Consider the following 21,105-nt stretch of genomic DNA (forward strand, 5'->3'; position numbering starts at 1 on the left):
CAAAAAACCTCTACAACCACAACTCTGATGTTTCCTGTCAGCCATCAGAGCCATGCTGTCAAAGCTTCACCCCACAAAAATCTTTATTTATCTAATCTTTTGTTAAATTTTGAGGAAATGTAATGATTAATTTGCCCTTCTTTTCACCCTGAAACAACTTACACCCTGTCCATGTTTGGATTTTAAACCTTTCATGAAACTGTTGCCATAACACTAAAATATTTCTGCAACTGTTTTATACTTTTTCGCAATATTTCTTTATTGTAGTAACAATATGGAGACCAAGTACTTTCACCCCCGTCCCTTTCCAATAGTAAAAATATAGACATATTTTTGTTCCTAGTTGAAAATATATTTTTCCAGTGGGTCATCCTTCTTCTTTGCAATGTACATATTCACAAGGTCACTTATAAAAGCCAGTAGTTTTGTTACAGCAAATCAGCTATGAGTGATCCTAAACTTCCTGACCGAAGACGGGTTGCTAAGAGGCGTCTCGGGAGATCCAGCCGCTCTCTGTGAGGAAGGTGAGGATGCGCTTCTTGAGAACCTTGTCCAGGTAGCTGGGCAGCCGGCTCTTGGCCGGGATGCCTTGCCTTTTCTGCAGGTTATCTTTGATGATGATGGTTTTGACAGTCAGGTAGCGTGCCGGGCTGAGGTTCAGAGAGTTACACAGGACTTTCTCCCGATCCGACAGCAGCTCGAAGCCCGTCAGATTCTCGATGGCGGCGAACTCTCCATCTTTGCCCTCCTCTTTGATCCCCCCTCCGGCTCCCAACCCTCCAACAATGCCCCCGCCCCCTCCGGCTCCAGCCCCGAGTCCTATACCGGAGCCGAGCCCCCCTCCTCCTCCTCCGCTGCCCCGTTTGGATGTGACTACGCTTTTGTTCTCCTTGCGTTTCTCCCGTTTGTGGCGTGCAGCTTCGTATTCGGCCGACTCTTCCAGGCGGGCGATGCCGTTGCGTCGGTAGCGCTGCAGCTCGCGCACCTTGGCCCTCAGCACGCGTTCTTTATGCATGTTCTCAAAGAAGTCTTCAAACTCTCGGTGAGCCATGAACTGGCAGAGTCCCCGCAGTCTGACCCGCTGCTCCTTCTCTTCCTTGGTGATCTTTCTTTTGGGCGTGCTGGGAACGGGACCCGATCCCACCGCTGTCGTGGAACCCGACCCGACTGTGCCGCCGCTGGCTCCCGCCCCACCGGCACCTCCAGCGGTGCCCTGGACTCCCAATACTCCTGGTTTCTCCTTCTCCTTGTCCTTCTTGTCTTTGCCCAGGAAGGCAGGCACCAGGTTGTAGTCCCGGGCGATGTTCTTGCGCCGCTGGCGTTCTCGGAGTTTGCGCACGTACATGTCCACGTGGGCGCGTTTCATTTCAATTTCCACATCCTCGTCGTCGTAGTTGACAGACAGCCCGCTGATGAGCTTCTCCGCCTCCTGGTCGTATTCGATCTCGTAGTCGTCGCGCAGAGGCATGTAGCCCAGCTGCTGCTGCTCCGCCAGGCTGATGTCCAGCGGGGGCAGCGGGGTGGTGAGGCTGGGGGACAGGGGCCCTCCGCTGGGGCAGGTGTGGTCCGTCACCCGGTTAGGAATGCTGTCAGGGATGCAGGCCTTACCCAGGTTGCCGTGGATATACATGGTGACGTAGTGTTCCATGACTTCCTGAGGAGTTCGGGATGCTCCGACATGAGCTGCCATGTCCTCCTGAAAGACAACACAGACAACAAGCTGTTACTAAGCAACATAGTGATACACAAGGGGAACTGTTATTTACTGGGCCACAAACCGGAGTACTTCTGAAACTAATCATTGGTTAAATCAGGGGTGTCAAACTCAAATACACAATGGGCCAAAATTTAAAACTTGAATCAAATCGTGGGCCAACATTGAACAAAAAAACCTTTTAATATATACCACACATGTTTTGCTTTAACATTCAATATGGAACCAGCAACGCTAATAAACATACAATATATAACTAAATAAATAGCTTTTATAGTACAATAATAATATAATAATTTGGTATTGCCTCGCGGGCCAGAGTTTGACACCCCTGGGTCAAATGATCAATCAATATTTAAGTAAAATGTTCATTGGTTCCAGAATATTCTGCCTGTATGTTTTTACATAGTTTTGGACTAAACAAGCTATCTGATGATGTCATCACAGGCTCTTGGATTGTGATAAACAATTTTCACTTTTCTTGTTAACATTTTATTTTTAGGGCCCATAATTCCCTGAAAGATTCCAAGTAATTTGACAGGAGAGAACAATGTAATTATAATAGTGAATATATAATAGAGACAGTATTCAGTTGATAGACTTTCTAATCTACTTTCTAGGGATGCTCTGATGGAAGATGGAAGAAGACAAGAACAACTGCAGAAGTTCTAATAGCACTTGTATTTATTCTTCATTTATGTTTCATGAATATGTTATTTTTGGGGCTATGCAAGTTGTTCTCATTGAGGAGCTAATTGTTTACCAGCTAAAAAGCTTTTGAATTTGTTTTGTTTTTATCATCTTTTTCATTTTACATGTTGTATTCATATTAAGTTGTTTCATAAATGTGTATGATTTAATTTGCCCTGCTGATTTAAAGACATTGTAATGCAATTATGATTGACTTTTTTGACATTTATTTTTTCCTGGTAAAAAAAAGGGAAATAAATTACAACACAGACAAAATAAACAATAACAAAAAAACGTTGGAGGACGACCAAATTTTTATTTTAACCTCTCTAACTCAGAGTTAGGAAGTCTTTAAATACTGCTATCAGGTAAAAACGAGCTAGCTTTTCATGGAGAGGGACTAATATCAAATTTGAAAACAATAATAATAATAATAGTGAGTTGACATCCCAAATGTATTTAACGTCAGTGGACCGACGTTTACTACAATATCGTCACACTGTTAAAATAATTGCCTAAGTCATTTTTTGTCAAAATTGTTTTTTTTTGCCTAAATCATCACTTCTTTGACAATTTGCCACATTCATAGGCATCAGATAAGAACCCAGCAAAGAGCAAGAGGGAAATTATTTATTATCAGTTTAGTTTATCAGTGTTTTATTGTTGACTAATATTGGTTTAACACTTTACTCTCAGGTGTTTACATAAGAGTGACATGAGCGTGTCATAAACATGACATGGGATGTGTCATGAACATTAATGACACTTTGAAGTAACATTAATGCTCATGATACATGTCATGTCATGTTTATGACAGGCTTGTGTGACTCTTATGTAGACACCTTCAAAATAAAGTGTTACCATATCTTGCTTAAGTCACAAAGGCATGTTAAAAAAATTGGCTAAGTCATTTATTTCTCTTAAGTTACATTACAATAGCCATCCTTTTTTTTACGTCCTTTTTGAGTGAAATGATCAATAAATGTCATATGTTACACTTTTGGTGAAGTGTTTTGTGTTTCCTGCAAAACTTGGAGAAAAAAAATGAGTTAGGCCAGGGATTCCCAAAGTGTGGTGCGTGGACCCCTGGGGGTGCGTGAGCTGCTGCTAGGGGGTGCACGAGATGAAAAATGTAATGGCGGTCTGATAATAACACAACTAAAAAAATTTTCCCCCACACAATAAAGACGTGTTATTAATTAATTGATAAATACAGGCTCAATTTTGTGTCATTTATTGTTCATTTCTGCATCTATTTTTTGGTTGTTTGGTAATTTTTACATGTATTTTTGGTCAATTTGTGTCTATTTTGATAATTTTGTGTCATCTTTGGTCATTTTTGCATCTATTTTTGGTTGTTTTTGATCTTATAATGAAGCGTAGAAGAAGTTATCTTCTTGTTCTTGTATCATTTTTCCAACCTGTGTTATGATGACGGGGGGTTGTGTTCACTCCACGCTCATTTAAATTTGATGCAATTTTTGTTCAACGCAGCTCAAAATATTATAACATTTTCCCAACTGATCTGCTTTCTGCCTCTGATCCTGAGCCTGTCATCATCCTCCACCTTTAATATGGCTATAAAAACTCTTATTGCATTTTGTTTTTTTTTAAGGTGGGGGTGCGTCAACCCAGTTTGGACATAGAAGGGGGTGCACGGCTGAAAAAGTTTGGGAACCGCTGAGTTAGGCGATTATTTTAACAGGGTGACGATATGAGAACAAAAAGGTGACGATGGCCTCATTTGATCTATATTATCTATATTAGCGAACTTCAACTCCTGACATGTTCTAAGTACTCTAAACACAGCTGGTGTTCATGGAGTCCTGTAGAGGGTATACTTATGTAAAGTAAGTTAAAAGTGATGTACCCAGTTCCCAAATCCATACTGCTCGATGAGATCGAGCACTGTTAAAATAATTGCCTAAGTCATTTTTTGTCAAAATTTTAAAATCACCTACATCCTCAGTCGATCAGATCATGTGATTTTACCCCTTTAAGATCATCACTTCTTTGACAATTTGTCACATTCATAGGCATCAGATAAGAGGGAAATTATTTATTATCAGTTTAGTTTATCAGTGTTTTATTGTTGACTAATATTGGTTTAACAATTTACTCTCAGGTGTTTACATAAGAGTGACATGAGCGTGTCATAAACATGACACAGGATGTGTCATGAACATTAATGACACTTTGAAGTAACATTAATGCTCATGATACTTGTCATGTCATGTTTATGACAGGCTTGTGTGACTCTTATGTAGACACCTTCAAAATAAAGTGTTACCATATCTTGCTTAAGTCACAAAGGCATGTTCAAAAAAATTGCCTAAGTCATTTATTTCTCTTAAGTTATTTTAAGTGATTTTGACCCTTTAAGATAATGGCCTATGTCAAGTGTGTGACTTAAGCGGATTTATTATGCCTAAGTCAAAAGAAAATGTGACTTAGGCAATTTTTTGAACATGCCTTTGTGACTTAAGCAAGATATGGTAACACTTTATTTTGAAGGTGTCTACATAAGAGTGACATGAGTGTGTCATAAACATGACATGGGATGTGTCATGAACATTAATGACACTTTGAAGTAACATTAATGCTCATGATACTTGTCATGTCATGTCTCTGACAGGCTTGTGTAGACACCTTCAAAATAAAGTGTTACCATATCTTGCATAAGTCACAAAGGCATGTTCAAAAAAATTGCCTAAGTCATTTATTTCTCTTAAGTTACATTACAATAGCCATCCTTTTTTTTTTACGTCCTTTTTGAGTGAAATGATCAATAAATGTCATATGTTACACTTTGGGTGAAGTTTTTTTATGTTTCCTGCAAAACTTGGAGAAAAAAAAAATGAGTTAGGCGATTATTTTAACAGGGTATGTACGATATGAGAACAAAAAGGTGACGATGGCCTCATTTTATCTATATTATCTATATTAGCGATCTTCAACTCCTGACATGTTCCGAGTACTCTAAACACAGCTGGTGTTCATGGAGTCCTGTAGAGGGTATACTTATGTAAAGTAAGTTAAAAGTGATGTACCCAGTTCCCAAATCCATACTGCTCGATGGCATCGAGCAGCGACTGCTCTTCCCTGCTGGTCCAGCCTCCCTCCGCCTCGGGACCCCAGAGGGAGAACCGACCGCCGTCGACCTGCTGGTAGCCGTGCCATCTCCGGTGGTTACCGATCTCTGCACCGGCCGAGAAGCACTCCGGACACAGCTCGATATCGGGGCAGTCGGTGCAGCGAAGCCGCAGGTTCGTAACATCTGCAAGGCAGTTCACACAGTACTTCTTCCCCAGGTCGGCCATGTTGCCTGGCTCCTGCTTCTTGTTGTTGGAGGCAGTGCTGCGCGCATGCGCACCGCTAGCTTCGCAGCCCGATACACTGGGTGCGCGTCATTATGACACCGGCGTAGCTCGCGGTGCGGCGATAGGCGGAGTCTGGCGTCTCAGTTCAAGCGGCGAAGTCGGTGTGTACGTCCATAGATGCATATGTCTATGTGTACGTGTAGCCCGAGCGCACAGCTCTATGGTACAAGCAGTGATGGAGCAGTGAGCTACATGCTGCAGCAGCCTGCTGGGACTCCACCTGCAGTTATATTTGTCTAGTGATTCAAGTAGTTAAATTAGTTTTTTTGCTATTTTATGTGTGTTTTATGCGAACTACACACTATAAATTGGGCCATAAAAGGAGATCATTTATTATAATAATAATAATTATTATTATTATTATTGTTATTTATTATTATTATTATTATTATTATTGTTATATTATATATATTCTTTTATTATTATTATTATTATTATTGTTATATTATATATATATATATATATATATATATATATATATATATATATAGGGCCATAAAAGGAGATAATTTATAATAATAATAATTATTATTGTTATTTATTTATTAATATTATTATTATTATTATTGTTATATTATATATATATATTTTTTAAAATATTATTATTTTATATATATTATATACTACTTCTTTTTTTTGCTATTTTATGTGTGTTTTATGTGAACTACACACTATAAATTGGGCCATAAAAGGAGATAATTTATTATAATAATAATAATAATAATAATTGTTATTTATTTATTATTATTATAATTATTATTATTATTATTGTTGTTATATTATTTATTTATTATTTATAAGATATTTTTATTTAATTTTATATATATATATATATATATATATATATATTCAATTCAATTCAATTCAATTGGCTTTATTGGCATGACGTAACAATGTATATATTGCCAAAGCAAGCATCAGAAAAAAAGATAACAAGATAAGGAAAGCAATATTTACAATAAATTATTATAATTCTGTTATTCATTTTAAATGAAATGAAAAGAAAAACTAATAACAATAAAAGAAAGCGATATTTACAATCAATGAATTACAATCAACATATAATTTATACAATCTAACTGTCCCAGCAAAAAAAGAAGAAAAAATAAAATAAAAAATAAAAACATATATTTGTCTAGCGATTCAAGTAGTTAAATTAGTTTTTGTTTTGCTATTTTATGTGTGTTTTATGTGAACTACACACTATAAATTGGGCCATAAAAGGAGATAATTTATTATAATAATAATTATTATTGTTATTTATTATTATTGTTATATTATTTATTTATTATTTTTATTTTTTATATTATTATTTTTTAATAATTATATACCATTTATTTTCTACTATAATCTATATAATCTACTATATACTGAACTCCAACTTTGTCTAATGTTATTTGTTGGTAACTCTTTTAATTGTTTTCAGATCATACAAAAGCCCGGTTTGTACATTAAAATGCTGTCGGATTAAACCAGTTTGCGAACACTAATCCTTTATCAACAGATCGAGCTCCGGCTTGATAAAAAGAAGCGCACCCACTCACATCCTGCTCGTTCATATTAATGAGTGAAGGTCAGGACGCCTCTGATTGGTCCCCGACCCCAGTTTCCAGGACAACCGAAACAAAACGAACCGTTCTACTGACTACTGTGTTTGAGCACTACAGCAAAATACAAAGTAAATAAAACTCTATTTTTATATTCTTTTCTCTTGAAAATGGATGGAAAGACAGAAGGTAAGACAAAGAGTGACAGGGTGGTCTCACCAGATCCCTCTAATGAGAAGGACAGTTCTGTGATCACTGTTAATAGAAATGAAACAGAAGGTGTCCCAGCTGAAATAGTTGCATGGGATCATGATGAAGAACACAGTGGAAGTATGACAGCAGCTGACGGGGCTCCTGTAGAAGAAGAAGCAGCCCCCTCTGAGCCACGAGAGAGCGTTGGAAAGGACTTCCTGGTTGTCGATGACATCACCACAAGTCAAGACTCGGCTGTGGAGAGCGTTGGAAAGGACTTCCTGGGTGTCGATGACATCACCACAAGTCAAGACTCGGCTGTGGAGAGCGTTGGAAAGGACTTCCTGGTTGTCGATGACATCACCACAAGTCAAGACTCGGCTGTGGAGAGCGTTGGAAAGGACTTCCTGGGTGTCGATGACATCACCACAAGTCAAGACTCGGCTGTGGAGAGCGTTGGAAAGGACTTCCTGGGTGTCGATGACATCACCACGAGTCAAGACTCGGCTGTGGAGAGCGTTGGAAAGGACTTCCTGGGTGTCGATGACATCACCACAAGTCAAGACTCGGCTGTGGAGATAAATGAAGTCAATGAGCAGCAAATGGCCCACGAAAAAATGGTTGAAATTAGCAGCAATGATGAGCACGGACTTCCCAAACAGGATTTTGAAACCCTGGAGAGGCAGAAGAGCAGTCCTACCCTGGAGGAGCACAAGGAGGACGCCAACTGTGAATACATCAAGGTTGTAATAGTTTTGGATTTTTCATTAGTTTTAGTTTTAATTTCGTTGTGAATTTTTGTTTTCAAATTCAGTTAGTTTTAGTTAGTTTTTAGAGTGAGTTTTCTAGTTTTAGTTTAGTTTTTAGTTTTTGAAAATGCTTAGTTTTAGTTTAGTTTTTATTAGTTTTAGTGTTAGTTTTAGTTTTTTTTTGTAATGGGCTATGTGTTGGGTGCCAGATTCAAAGTGGTCATAATAAATGTTTCCTTTATTTCCTTTGGTTTATCCATCTCAGCCCCAATAAGGTTATTAACTGTTTTGAATTTTGGTTCTAGTGTAAACATCCCAGTCTCAGTAAACATATTCACCATGTGTTGCATGTTCTAATAGAAACACTGAATTATGAATGAAAAAAGTTGACAAAAACGAAAACTAAGGACATTGCCACTATAATTTTAGTTAGTTTTAGTTAGTTTTGTAACCACAAAATACAGTTTCAGTTAGTTATCGTTTTTTAAAAAACTCTAGTTTTTATTTTTATTTCAGTTAACGAAAATGTTTTTTCAATTCTAGTTTTCGTTATTTCGTTAGTTTTCGTTAACGATAATAACCTTGGAATACATGCAGCTCTTCCACAAGCTGTGTGAGGACAGGGATCAGGCCAGCCAACGCTGCAGCCTGCTGCACATGAAGCTGGCAGAGTTTTTCCACAGGAAGGCCCAGGACGACACTCAGCTGCACGGGGAGGCGGCGGCGTCCGAGCAGCTGGAGCAGGAGTATGACGACTACATGAACGTCCTCACTGATCTGAAGCAGAAGCTCTCCACTGAGTCAGAGACGGCTCAGCAGCAGGCGGAGGAGCTGAGCTCAAAGGCCCAAGAGGAGCTCCACAGGGTTAGTCTTACTGCCAGGGCTGTGCAGCCTTTATAGACAGGTGGATTAGCTACACTGTAACAAATGGCTGTAAGAAAACAGCCAAATTGTGACAGTAACATACTGTTTTTCATTAAAATTGTATTATACTGTAGAAAACAATGCATTCTGGGCAATATTTGTAGGTAGCTTGCTCTTTCCCATAAATATATATATATATATATTTGAAAGGGTACAAAGGTAAGTGGTGAACTGCCAGAGGTAAATAAAAAAAGGTAAGCTTAACCAAAACTGAAAAATATTGTACATTTCAGAATTATACAAGTAGGCCTTTTTCAGGGAACAAGAAATGGGTTAACAACTTAACTCTATGGAGTCTTGGGCTATTTTGTCAATTTTTTAATTCTTTTCATGTCTTTGTAAGTCATTTTGTGTCTTTTTTTGTCATTTTGTGTCTTTTTTTGGTCATTTTGTGTCTTTTTTTAGTCCTTTAGTCCAACATAAAATGTGATTTTTAATCTTTTTTTTGACTTTCAAAACACTATCATGCTCAACAAAGAATTTTAAATGTTGCAAATGTGCATTAATTTCAGAGTACACTTGAAACCTATAGTGATAGAGAGCATGTGGGAAAAAATGTATGCTTTTGTCCAATGTGTCCCCATTCTTATCAAATCTGGTCCTAAGCTGCCTGACTATTACAAATGAGGCCCAACAGTAATATTCTTAACTCTTAATAGGACACTCATTGAAATACTTGCAAATTCCAAATTTCAACCCGAGACAATATTGGAGGATATTACATACGGCCAGAACGTGGAATATGGAATGTGTAAAAAAAACCTACGGACCTGGGGGGGGGGGTTAATATTTTGAGAAAAAAGTTTACGTGATTAAAGTGGCAAATCTACGAGAAAAAAATGTGCAAATTTATGAGATTTAAAGTGGTGAATCTGCGAAAAAAAGTAGCTTTTTCCCCCACTTTTTTTCTCATAAATCTGCATCTTTTTTCACGCAGATTTGCCACTTTAAATCTCTTAAGTCTGCGACGTTCTTTCTTGTAGATTTGCCACTTTAATCTAGCAAATTTGCAACTTTTTTTCTCTAAATACTAATTATTATTACAAGTAACTGAAGAATAAGCTGTTTGTACGACTGTTTCTTGCAGATTTTTTTAGCTAAAGTTTTCATTTTTAAATTGGAGGTCAAGGTCAATAAAGTAAATATTATTATATTATTTTCATACTGATGGTCAGATGTCATGATGTCACCGTCTGTGACGTAGCCTGATCTTTGCTGATTAGCTGGAAGAAATCCATGTGGTCCTACGACCAAACAGAGAGACATGGGGACCTGATTTTGGATAACCGCTGAAGTTACCAAATATGGTTCTTCGCCCGATAAAGGGTTAAAGTGCAGTTCAGTTGACATGTGGTGTTACACCAGGGATGTCAAACTCAAATACACAATGGGCCAACATTTAAAACTTGAATAAAATCGCGGGCCAACATTGAACAAATAAACCTTTTAATATATACCAAACATGTTTTGCTTTAACATTAAATATGGAACCAGCAACTCTTATAAACATACAATATATAACTAAATAGTGCAGACATGCAAAATCAAATTTCAAATAAAAAACACATCAATGTCATTAATTTATTAAATAAAAAACAAATAAAAATTGTATGCCTCTTTTCTATTTGCATCCTTCTGATTTAAATATCAAAATAAAGTTTTTCAACAGGTTAATACATTTAAAAATAAAATAACAATAATAAATCTAGTATTAGCGGTACATGCGGCGTATAATACCGGCGGGTCAGCTTTTATAGTACAATAATAATATAATAATTTGATATTGGCTCGCGGGCCAAATAAAATTACACTGCGGGCCAAATTTGGCCCGCGGGCCAGAGTTTGACACCCCTGTGTTACACACTCAATTACCATTGCTAGAGCCAGGCTCTTGCATGCATTTCCATATGAATGCACAAATTCTGTCATCCAAAATATTTTTAACACCCAAATTAGGGGACATTTGCACAAAAGGTGTTGATTGTCTGGTGCACAGATCAGTGAACTGTTTCATCTTTGTCCTCAGGTGGAAAATGAATGGCAAGCATTTGTGGCACTGAAGCAGGATGTTGCTGTGAGCGTACTGAGCCGATACCTGGGGAAACAAGCTGCTCAGACCAAAGTTGAGGCAACCCTCACAACAGAGGAGCTTCTGCAGCAGGAGCTGATCAAGCTGCGCTGCAAGCACCTCAAGCTGAAGATCAAGACCCACAGGCTGGAGGCGGAGCTCCGTCAGGGGGACACACACGCCAAGGACACGCTCAGTCTCCAGTTTGAGCAGCTGCACGCTGAGAGGCTGGAGCTGAAAAAACAGACTGAAAAGCAAAATGAGGAATCTTTAAAGATGCAGAAGAAGATCAGCAGCAGCTTGGAGGTAGGTTCAGGAAACCACAGGTGCAGGCGTCAAAGTCATTTCGGTACAGGTACAGTACAGGCCAAAAGTTTGGACACACCCATCTCATTCAATGCGTTTTTCTTTATTTTCATGACTATTTACATTGTAGATTCTCACTGAAGGCATCAAAACTATGAATGAACACATATGGAATTATGTACTTAACAAAAAAAAGTGTGAAATAACTGAAAACATGTCTTGTATTTTAGATTCCTCAAAGTAACCACCCTTTGCTTACTAGAATATAAGACATGTTTTCAGTTATTTCACACTTTTTTGTTAAGTACATAATTCCACATGTGTTCATTAATAGTTTTGATGATTTTACAATGTAAATAGTCATGAAAATAAAGGAAACATACAAAGTGATTATGTACATTCACTGAGTGAATATTTAGAAAATAAAACATATATTTCTCGCTAGAACTGTGATCAAAATCCATTTTTATGCAGAAACTAAGTCAAAATATTGATTTTTCACTAAAAATGAGAGAACTGTCCGCCATGTTTTTTGTTCTGACCGCTGGGACCTTGAAAGTCACGTGACTTGGAACAAACCAATAGCCACGGGATATGACTGTCATTAACTTGCATTGTAGCGAAATCCGTGTCAGTTTCACGGAAATTTGAGCGATTCCGTGGCTATTCCACGGATTTTGAGTTAAGCGAAATCCGTGGCTATTTCACGGATTCCTGTGAGACCAGGTTGTCCCATCTATATAGGCTGACCCGCCAATCACAATCGGACCATGACACACACAAAAATTAACATTAAATCTGCTCTTACACGCTCTATCAGCTCCTGTCAAATGTGAAGGAGAAGCTGTTCTGGAGCCAGATGGAGGTGAAGGCCAAAGCAGAGCAGCTGGACATGACGGAGGCCTTGGTGGCCAAGAAGAGGGATCTCCTGACCAGAACTAGGCAGGCACGCAACAGCCTGCAGAGAGACAACGTGAGGCTGAAGGAGCATCGGGGACTACTGGGGAACAGGATATTGCTTCAGGACTTTGAGTCCACTGTAGACGCCTCCAACCTCCTGGAGGAGCAACTGGAGGAGCTGAAGTGCCGGCAAGGTCAGATTGTCTTCAGTTGTGGCAGATAGAAGAAGGAGCTGGAGAAGTTCATGAGTGAAGGAAGAAATGACTGAATTAGCATCTTAACCTCCTGAGACCCAAGCTTTTGTTTTGTATGTATTGTTAGTTTCTCCTAGATATTTTGGATCAGTAGGACCTGATAAGTACAAAAACTAAGCATTGTCTTTGAACAGGGTTAATTTTTACACAATTAATTCACTAGTGTTTAACCCATAAGAACCCACGGTGACACTCATGTAACAAACACTTTAAATATTCTAGAACAGGGGTCTCAAACTCAAATGACATGGGGGTCGCTGGAGGCAGTATCAAAATGACCAAAAACATCTAAATTACTTAAAAAAGACACAAAAAGACAGACAAAATGACTTAAAAAGACATAAAATGACCAAAAAAGACACAAAATTACTAAAATAAGGACACAAAATGACAGAAAAAAACTAAATTACTTAAAAAAGACACAAAAAAGACACAAAATGACCAAAAAAGACACAAAATGACTGAAAAAACACTAAATGACTTAAAAAAAGACACAAAAAGACAGACAAAATGACTTAAAAAGACACAAAATTACTTTAAAAAAAGGACACAAAATGACAGAAAAAAACTAAGTTACTTAAAAAAGACACAAAAAAGACACAAAATTACTAAAAAAGAGACACAAAATGACAAAAAAAACCACATCATAAATATGTTCTGCGTGGTTCACTTGGTCTGTGATATATCCCCCATAACTTTCCTTTATGGATAACTGGGTCTGGGTTCTTATGGGTTAAAACTGTTTATTTCCTTACATTTACACCCTCTCATTTAAGGAACGACAGTAAAAGTCTATTCGTTCTCAAATGAGTACTTCCTGACTAGCAGTGTCGTAGCTTGTTGCTTTTGCTAAAAAATAGTCAAACTACTAACATTATTAAGCACAAATAAACAAGTTTTAACCATAAACTCTGATCAGCTTTTGTACCTGGTCCACTTTTTTTCTGGGGATAAGCTGTTGATTGACTTTACCAAGATGCTGCCATCTGATTTTTAGGTAACACTTTACAATAATCATCATTTATAAATGGTAAACAGATAGTTTATTAATGTTTAATCATCATTTATAAACCGTATATAGGCCATTTAGAAAGGTAAATAGAAAATGTATTAATATTGAACTATAATTTATAAATGCCAAATTGAAGGTATATTAATGTAAGTTGATAGTTTCTTTACCATAAACAAACAATTACATTATAATTCTTAGTTTATTAATAGTTTTGCACTCATTATAACATTTTTAACACCATATTAAGTATGTAAATGATTTCAAAATGATTCTTATACCTTTAAGAAATTGTTTGAAAACATTTAAAGATTAAATATGCATATCATTTTGTAAATTATTAATAATTGGTGGTCTATAAACCATCTATAAACATCACTTAGATGGTTCTTGTAAAGTGTTACCGATTTTTATACTGATTAATGTATTGACTACTGAGGACAACAGGTCATAGTTAAGCAAAATTAAGTATAAGGTCCAGCAAACCTAAAATGAAATGTTCACATATGAGGACGCAGGGTCACAGGAGGTTAAGGTGCAATCAGACTACAAAGTCTAACTGCAGTAATTACGCAAAGGGTTAAACTGAGAAAAACTGCTTTCAATTTTTTTTAAATGTTTTTTAACAGGTCAGCCTAACGGGTTATAGGTAGGTAAGTGATATGACACTTATTTCTACATGTAGTGATGATGTTATATTTATGCTCAAAAATCATGATGATTAATTTGACCTTTGACCCCAAAATGTAGTTAGTGCACTCTGGTTTTGCATCACTGTAAAATGTTCTAATAATATGTTAATGAGTGCAGTAACTACAATGTTGTTGTCTTCCTTCAGCTTTTATATTTTGATGGGTGGTCCGTAGCGTAGTGGTTTACACAGGCGCCCCATGTATAGAGGCTACAGTCCTCGCTGCGGTGGAGCCGGGTTCGAATCCGGCCTGAGCTCCCTTTACCGCATGTCCTCCCCTCTGTCACCCCCTTTCTACCTGTCTCTCACTTTCAATAAAGCATGTAAAAATGCCAAAAAAAAAATAAAAAAAATAATAGCTTTTATATTTTGATGTCAGTGAATAAACATTCTCAAATTGATTTTGTTATTAATTTATTTAAAAGTGTTTAATAACTTTTTTTAACAATCTGTGTTTTTTAGACTTAATATTATAAAGTAATGTTATATTTAAGTCTTAATATAATTTTATCTCCCTTTTTTTAAATATATGTATGTACCATAGATACATACTTACTCTGGTGTCTCTCCCCACCACTTTCACCTCACTGCCAGCAGAGGGAGCCAAAAACCTCACCTGGAACTAAAGCCAAGCCGCCAAAGCACATCTGCATGCAGTGACTACTGTAGAAGAGCTGCTGGAGCAAGCAAAGCAACACACACACACACACACACACATGCTGTGTGTCTGTGTGTGTGTGTGTGTGTGTGTGTGTATGTGTATATATATATATATATATATATATATATATATATATATTTATATATATTAATTCTATATATGTATGTATGTATATATATATTTATATATATTAATTCTCTCTCTCTCTCTCTCTCTCTTTATATATATATATATATATAAAAGGTGTCCGATCAATGTATTAAATATAAATTATTAAATATAAATGCGTCCTTGATTTTGAGGCAGTTGTTTAAGTAACTTTAATATAAAAATCTTTGAGATATAATCTACTTATTTTGATCACATTAAATATAATCTTTATGTGTATATGTCATTCTAAATCAAGAGAATTTTGAATCAATCCAACACATTAGAATTAGTCCGTTTTTAATTGACAGGCACTTCCTGTTAAGTTGTTATTAACTCAGCTTGTAACGTAGTTGGATTTAATTTAGTGTACGTAAATAATATTTTGAAAAATGAATTCAAAAATCTTCAAAATCGAGGATGCGAGGATGGTTCCATGCGCAAGCCACATACGCAATCTTAGGTCAGTGTGACTAACGGTCAAGAGATATGCCCTAAACACACACACACACACATTCTTGTACTTCTATCTTTGTGAGGGCCCTCGTTGGAACAGTGAATTCCCTTGCAAGGTTATAATAGTTTTGGATTTTTCATTAGTTTTAGTTGGGTTGTGATTTTTTGTTTTCAAATTCAGTTAGTTTTAATGAGTTTTTAGAGCGAGTTTGCTAGTTTTAGTTTAGTATTTATTTTTTTGAAATGCTTTAGTTTTAGTTTAGTTTTTATTAGTTTTAGTTTTTTGTAATGGGGTATTTGTTGGGTGGGAGATTAAAAGAGGTCACAGTAAATTTTGCCTTTATTTCCTTTGTCTGATCCATCTTCATTATGTATGAAAAAAGTTGACAAAGATGAAAATGAAGGACATTTTCGCTATAATTTTAGTTCGTTTTGTAACCACACAATCCAGTTTCAGTTAATTATCATTATCATGTAACCTTTAACCCTTAAAACAAAGTCTGAAATCTCAAAAAAGAAATTAAGACCGGCCGAAATGTCCTTACTTTGCAAAAATGTCCTCACTCTGTTGGTTGAAAAAGTGTTCCGGTCCTCACTATGTTGGAAGTACAAGAACACACACACACACACACACACACACACACACACACACACACACACACACACACACACACACAAACACACCTTGCTTTACAGATAGATATTAACACCGCAAAAAAAGCAGAGTCACTGAAAGCTGTTTGTCAGAAGGTTTATTATTTTATGTACATGTCTGTCTCCGAGGCAGAGACCGTCTGAGATATACAACAGAGTAGAAAATGTATAAGGTGCAAAAAACACTGATGCCCCCCAACCCCCACTCCCTAACACCAACCATTGTACAGCAGGTTCACATTACTGACATCAGACATCTTGCTTAGTAATAAGCCACGTTAGCCAATAGGGAATCAAAATGAACCAAATACATAGTTAATTAACAGAACTCCCCAGAAGCCAATCATGCTAACATGACAACTGCAATATCAATGTGTGGAACTGGATGGGAATGGGATGGGGACAGGAAATATTTACATGAGTGAGGAGCAGTTGGTGCTCATGTGCTATATGTAGTATAGAACTAACAGTAGTGAATGTTTACGCTAATTCTGTCAAAAATGCCAATAAAGCACCATGTATACTAACTATTCAGTAAGTATAGCATATCATGTATACTAGCAGTATGAGCATGACAACAAGCATAACACAGCGCAAGCGACATAACATAAACCATTAAAAAGCACCATAAAAGACTGATGAGTGTGTGTGTGTGTGTGTGTGTGTGAAGCAGTTTGAAAAATCAAAGTCACAGCCTTTAATTTAGCTCAAGTTAGTTGACAGCAAGTGCCTCTATTTCAGCCAGTGTAACATTAATGGATTGGGAATGTGCCTTGGAGGCAATTGAGCGCGCACACACACACACACACACACACACACACACACATATATACATGTCTTTAATAGTTGTGAGGACCACCACTTCCCCTAGCCCAACACACACATTTCAGGGTTTACCATCTCTGTTAGGACCTTCCCTGAAATTCATACAGATGATTAATTAAGGCCTTTAGAGGCTATCCTAGCATTTTCTTTGTGAGGACTGGAAAAAATGTCCTCACAACTACAAATGTCCTCACAATGTTGGTATTCTGCCATGGGTTGGTCCTCACAACTATATGAAGACAAACACACATATACACATACATACATGTCTTTGTGTAGTTGTGAGGACCACCACTTCCCCTAGCCCAACACACACATTTCAGGGTTTACCATCTCTGTTAGGACCTTCCCTGAAATTCATACAGATGATTAATTAAGGCCTTTAGAGGCTATCCTAGCATTTTCTTTGTGAGGACTGGAAAAAATGTCCTCACAACTACAAATGTCCTCACAATGTTGGTATTCTGCCATGGGTTGGTCCTCACAACTATATGAAGACAAACACACACCCACACACACACACACACCCACAGTCAGATCACAGAACTACAGTTAACCAGTGGCCTGATTAGAGGAGCTGGACCGAGGCTCTTGGATGAGGGACTAACATCAGCCACAGCGGTTGAGGTTTCTGAGTTTTCCAATGATGAGTGCCAAATTTAAGGGCAGCCGCGCCTCAGCCTGACCCGAACAGCTTTCCGAGCACCAACACACACCCTGCTAGAGTCCTACTGCAGCCTAATCATAGCCATCATCACACAGAGGGACTGTTTAAAGAGGCAGAATTACTCCTTTAGCAAGATACCTCTGATACAGCGGCGCTAAAGCTGCGCTAGGTGACTTTGAATACTGGCAGCTACCAATGGCCACAATAGGTTTCAGTTACAGGTGCAAGAAAAAGTATGTGAACCCTTTGAACCATCTGAATCAAAGTCCCAAGCATAGACAAACACAATGTGCTTAACCTATCATCACACAAACAGTTCTAATATTTCTTGTCTTTATTGAACACATCCATTTAACATTCATAGTGCTGGTGGAAAAAGTAAGTGAACCCTTAGGACCCTTAACCCTCTATGGTACGCATTATGATGCCAGTTAGGAAAAACATTTTGTAGTGTTTTTTTGTCTTGAAATAGACTAAATAAAAATAATCTGAAGAAAAGTTACAATTCCTTTTGTTTTTGGAAGTTTTTGGGGTTTGTTGTCCATCGGCAACATAGCATCATAATGGTGAAAAAGGAAGTTTTTTTTAATTAATTTTAACATCAACAGGGAACATTGTATCATTGAACCAATGACCCATTGAAATTAATGTCTTAAGTGTATAAAAACTATCAAAAATGAAGGATTACTCACCTATCAGTATTGTATATTTGAATGATTTTTTGTGGTGTTAAATAGCAAAGCTGTTTCCTTTTGGAAAAGTCTGAAAAATAGGGTTTCAATATGGCCTACTGGAGGTCATGTGACAAATTAAAGCATTGCTATTGGTTCCCTATACTCTTACCTCTTTTTAAAAGTATCGCATCACTCAAAAACATGCATTGTAGAAATTTAACAGGCCAAAAATGGGTATGTTGCCTCAGAGCAACACCGTACCATAGAGGGTTAATGACGCCATCAAGAGCTGATTGGAGTCAGGAGTTAGCAAAAACCTGGAGTCCAATCAATGAAACACTATCTGAGTGAGGTGTAGAGATACTCTGACCTGTAAAAAACACCCAACTTTTTGAGTTTGCTATTCACAAAAAGCTTCGCTGATATGAACCATGCCTCGCAGAAAAGAGATCTCGAAGACCTGCGATCAAGAATTGTTGATTTGCATCAGAGTGGAAGAGGCTACAAAGTAATCTCAAAGACTTTTGAGACAAATTGTCCAAACAGGGAGGGCTGGACATCTCCTGGTCTGACTGCAGCTGAGAGGGACTGCTGCGGGAGGACTGGGCCGCCTGTGAGTGCTTTGGGACGGGGGAAGAGCCCGCGGCAGCACCCACTGCTCAATGAGAAGCGTAAGTACGATACATGCTTTCACGTCAGAGTCTCAAAAAGTCTCCAATAACACCAGAAAAAGTAGCTAGATTTGTCGCTTTGTTCCTTTTTTGAGAAAGAGTCGCTATTGTCAAGACGTTTATTATTTATCATTATTTGTAGCTCTAAATAATTATTTAAGGGTTTTGTGCCTCTCCGTTTTATTTTGAAAAGTCTGTGTTGCTTCCTGTGTTGCTTCCTGTGTTAATTAGCTAAGACACTGTGTTTAAGTTTTTGGGTTACTATCTTACTGCAATTCATTACTTTAATTCATAAGAAGACATTTGATTATATTTAAAAAGAGTAAATGCTTGTTTAATGTAAAAAGTAAAAATAGGAACCTGGTCTCACAGAAATCCGTGGAATAGCCACGGAATCGCTCAAATTTCCGTGAAACTGACACGGATTTCGCTACAATGCAAGTTAATGACAGTCATATCCCGTGGCTATTGGTTTGTTCCAAGTCACGTTACTTTCAAGGTCCCGGCGGTCAGAACAAAAAACATGGCGGACAGTTCTCTCATTTTTAGTGAAAAATCAACATTTTGACTTAGTTTCTGCATAAAAATGGATTTTGATCACATTTCTAGCGAGAAATATATGTTTTATTTTCTAAATATTCACTCAGTGAATGTACATAATCACTTTGTATGTTGGAATAGCCACGGGATATGACTGTCTTTAACTTGCATTGTAGCAAAATCCGTGTCAGTTTCACAGAAATTTGAGTGATTCCGTGGCTATTCCACGGATTTTGAGTTAAGCGAAATCCGTGGCTATTTCACGGATTTCTGTGAGACCATGTTGAAAAATAGCTATGTAAAGCTGCAATTTCATTAATAATATTGTATGTAACTTGTTGTTTTTGGATTAATCATTTCAGGTTTATGACCTGTGGTCACCTGTGGTCATTTTGTAACAAATAAAAGAAGACCAAGGATAAAACACGAGTTATTGCTTCAGTGTGCTTCCTGTCAAGCCTTTTCGGAGGGCTGAATTTTTAAAATCCGAACAGCTATAGTTGTCTGAATACACACTAAATATAGTGACAAAGTCGCTAAGTTGGCAACACTGGTTCACACCAGACATCCTGAAAATGTGGCTGAGCTGAGCAACGTTCTGTAAGAAGAATGATCCAAAACTCCTCTTGAACGATGTGCAGGTCTGATCAGCAGCTATCAGAAGTGCCGAAGGAGGTTTCGACCGGTTATGAAATTCAAGGGTTCACTTTCACCAGCACTATGAACGATTAATGCATGTGTTCAATAAAGACATGAAATATTAGAATTGTTTGTGTTGTATTAGGTTAGGCACACTTTGTTTTCCCATACTTGGGACTTAGATGCAGATCAGATCACATTTTATGATAAAACAAGGCAGAAAACCAGGTCATTTTTAAAGAGTTGACTTATTTTTTCTTGCCACTGCACCTCTAAATACGGAAGCCCTGAACCGCAAGTGAAGAAATTTTTTTTGGAGATGTTATCTTGTTATTTCGAGATCATATCTCGTTATTTCAAGATAATATCTCATTATTTTGAGATAATACACATATGTAAAAAAAAAAAAAAGAATAAAAAAAAAAAAATCTTCCAAAATTTTTTTTTTCTTCAGATATTATCTCACTATTTCAAGATAATATCTCGTAATTACGAGATAATATCTCGTTATTTCAAGATAATATCTCGTTATTTCGAGATAATATCTCGAAATAACGAGATAATATCTGAAGAAAAAAACATTTTGGAAGATTTTTACTTTTGTTAATTCTTATTTTTTTTTTTTTTACATATGTGTATTATCTCGAAATAATGAGATATTATCTTGAAATAACGAGATATGATCTCGAAATAACAAGATAACATCTCAAAAAAAAAATTCTTCACTTGCGGTTCAGGGCTTCCGTA

General features: G+C 37.2%; 2 protein-coding genes across 2 annotated transcripts; one reads left to right on the plus strand and one right to left on the minus strand.

Moving 5' to 3' along the window:
- Nucleotides 1-233: 233 nt before the first annotated feature.
- tada2b (transcriptional adaptor 2B) lies at nt 234-6,093 on the minus strand. Its single transcript, XM_059354212.1, has 2 exons — nt 5,455-6,093; nt 234-1,696 (listed from the first exon to the last, which is right to left on the minus strand). Exons 1-2 carry the CDS (start codon nt 5,722-5,724, stop codon nt 482-484), a joined length of 1,485 nt encoding a protein of 494 aa, XP_059210195.1. The 5' UTR covers nt 5,725-6,093; the 3' UTR covers nt 234-481.
- Nucleotides 6,094-7,187: 1,094 nt separating this feature from the next.
- On the plus strand, nt 7,188-12,869 carry ccdc96 (coiled-coil domain containing 96). Its single transcript, XM_059354210.1, has 4 exons — nt 7,188-8,266; nt 8,870-9,136; nt 11,223-11,570; nt 12,391-12,869. Exons 1-4 carry the CDS (start codon nt 7,502-7,504, stop codon nt 12,691-12,693), a joined length of 1,683 nt encoding a protein of 560 aa, XP_059210193.1. The 5' UTR covers nt 7,188-7,501; the 3' UTR covers nt 12,694-12,869.
- Nucleotides 12,870-21,105: the final 8,236 nt, after the last annotated feature.

The sequence above is a fragment of the Centropristis striata genome, chromosome 17 (genome assembly GCF_030273125.1).
Source record: "Centropristis striata isolate RG_2023a ecotype Rhode Island chromosome 17, C.striata_1.0, whole genome shotgun sequence".
Taxonomy (NCBI): Eukaryota; Metazoa; Chordata; class Actinopteri; order Perciformes; family Serranidae; genus Centropristis; species Centropristis striata.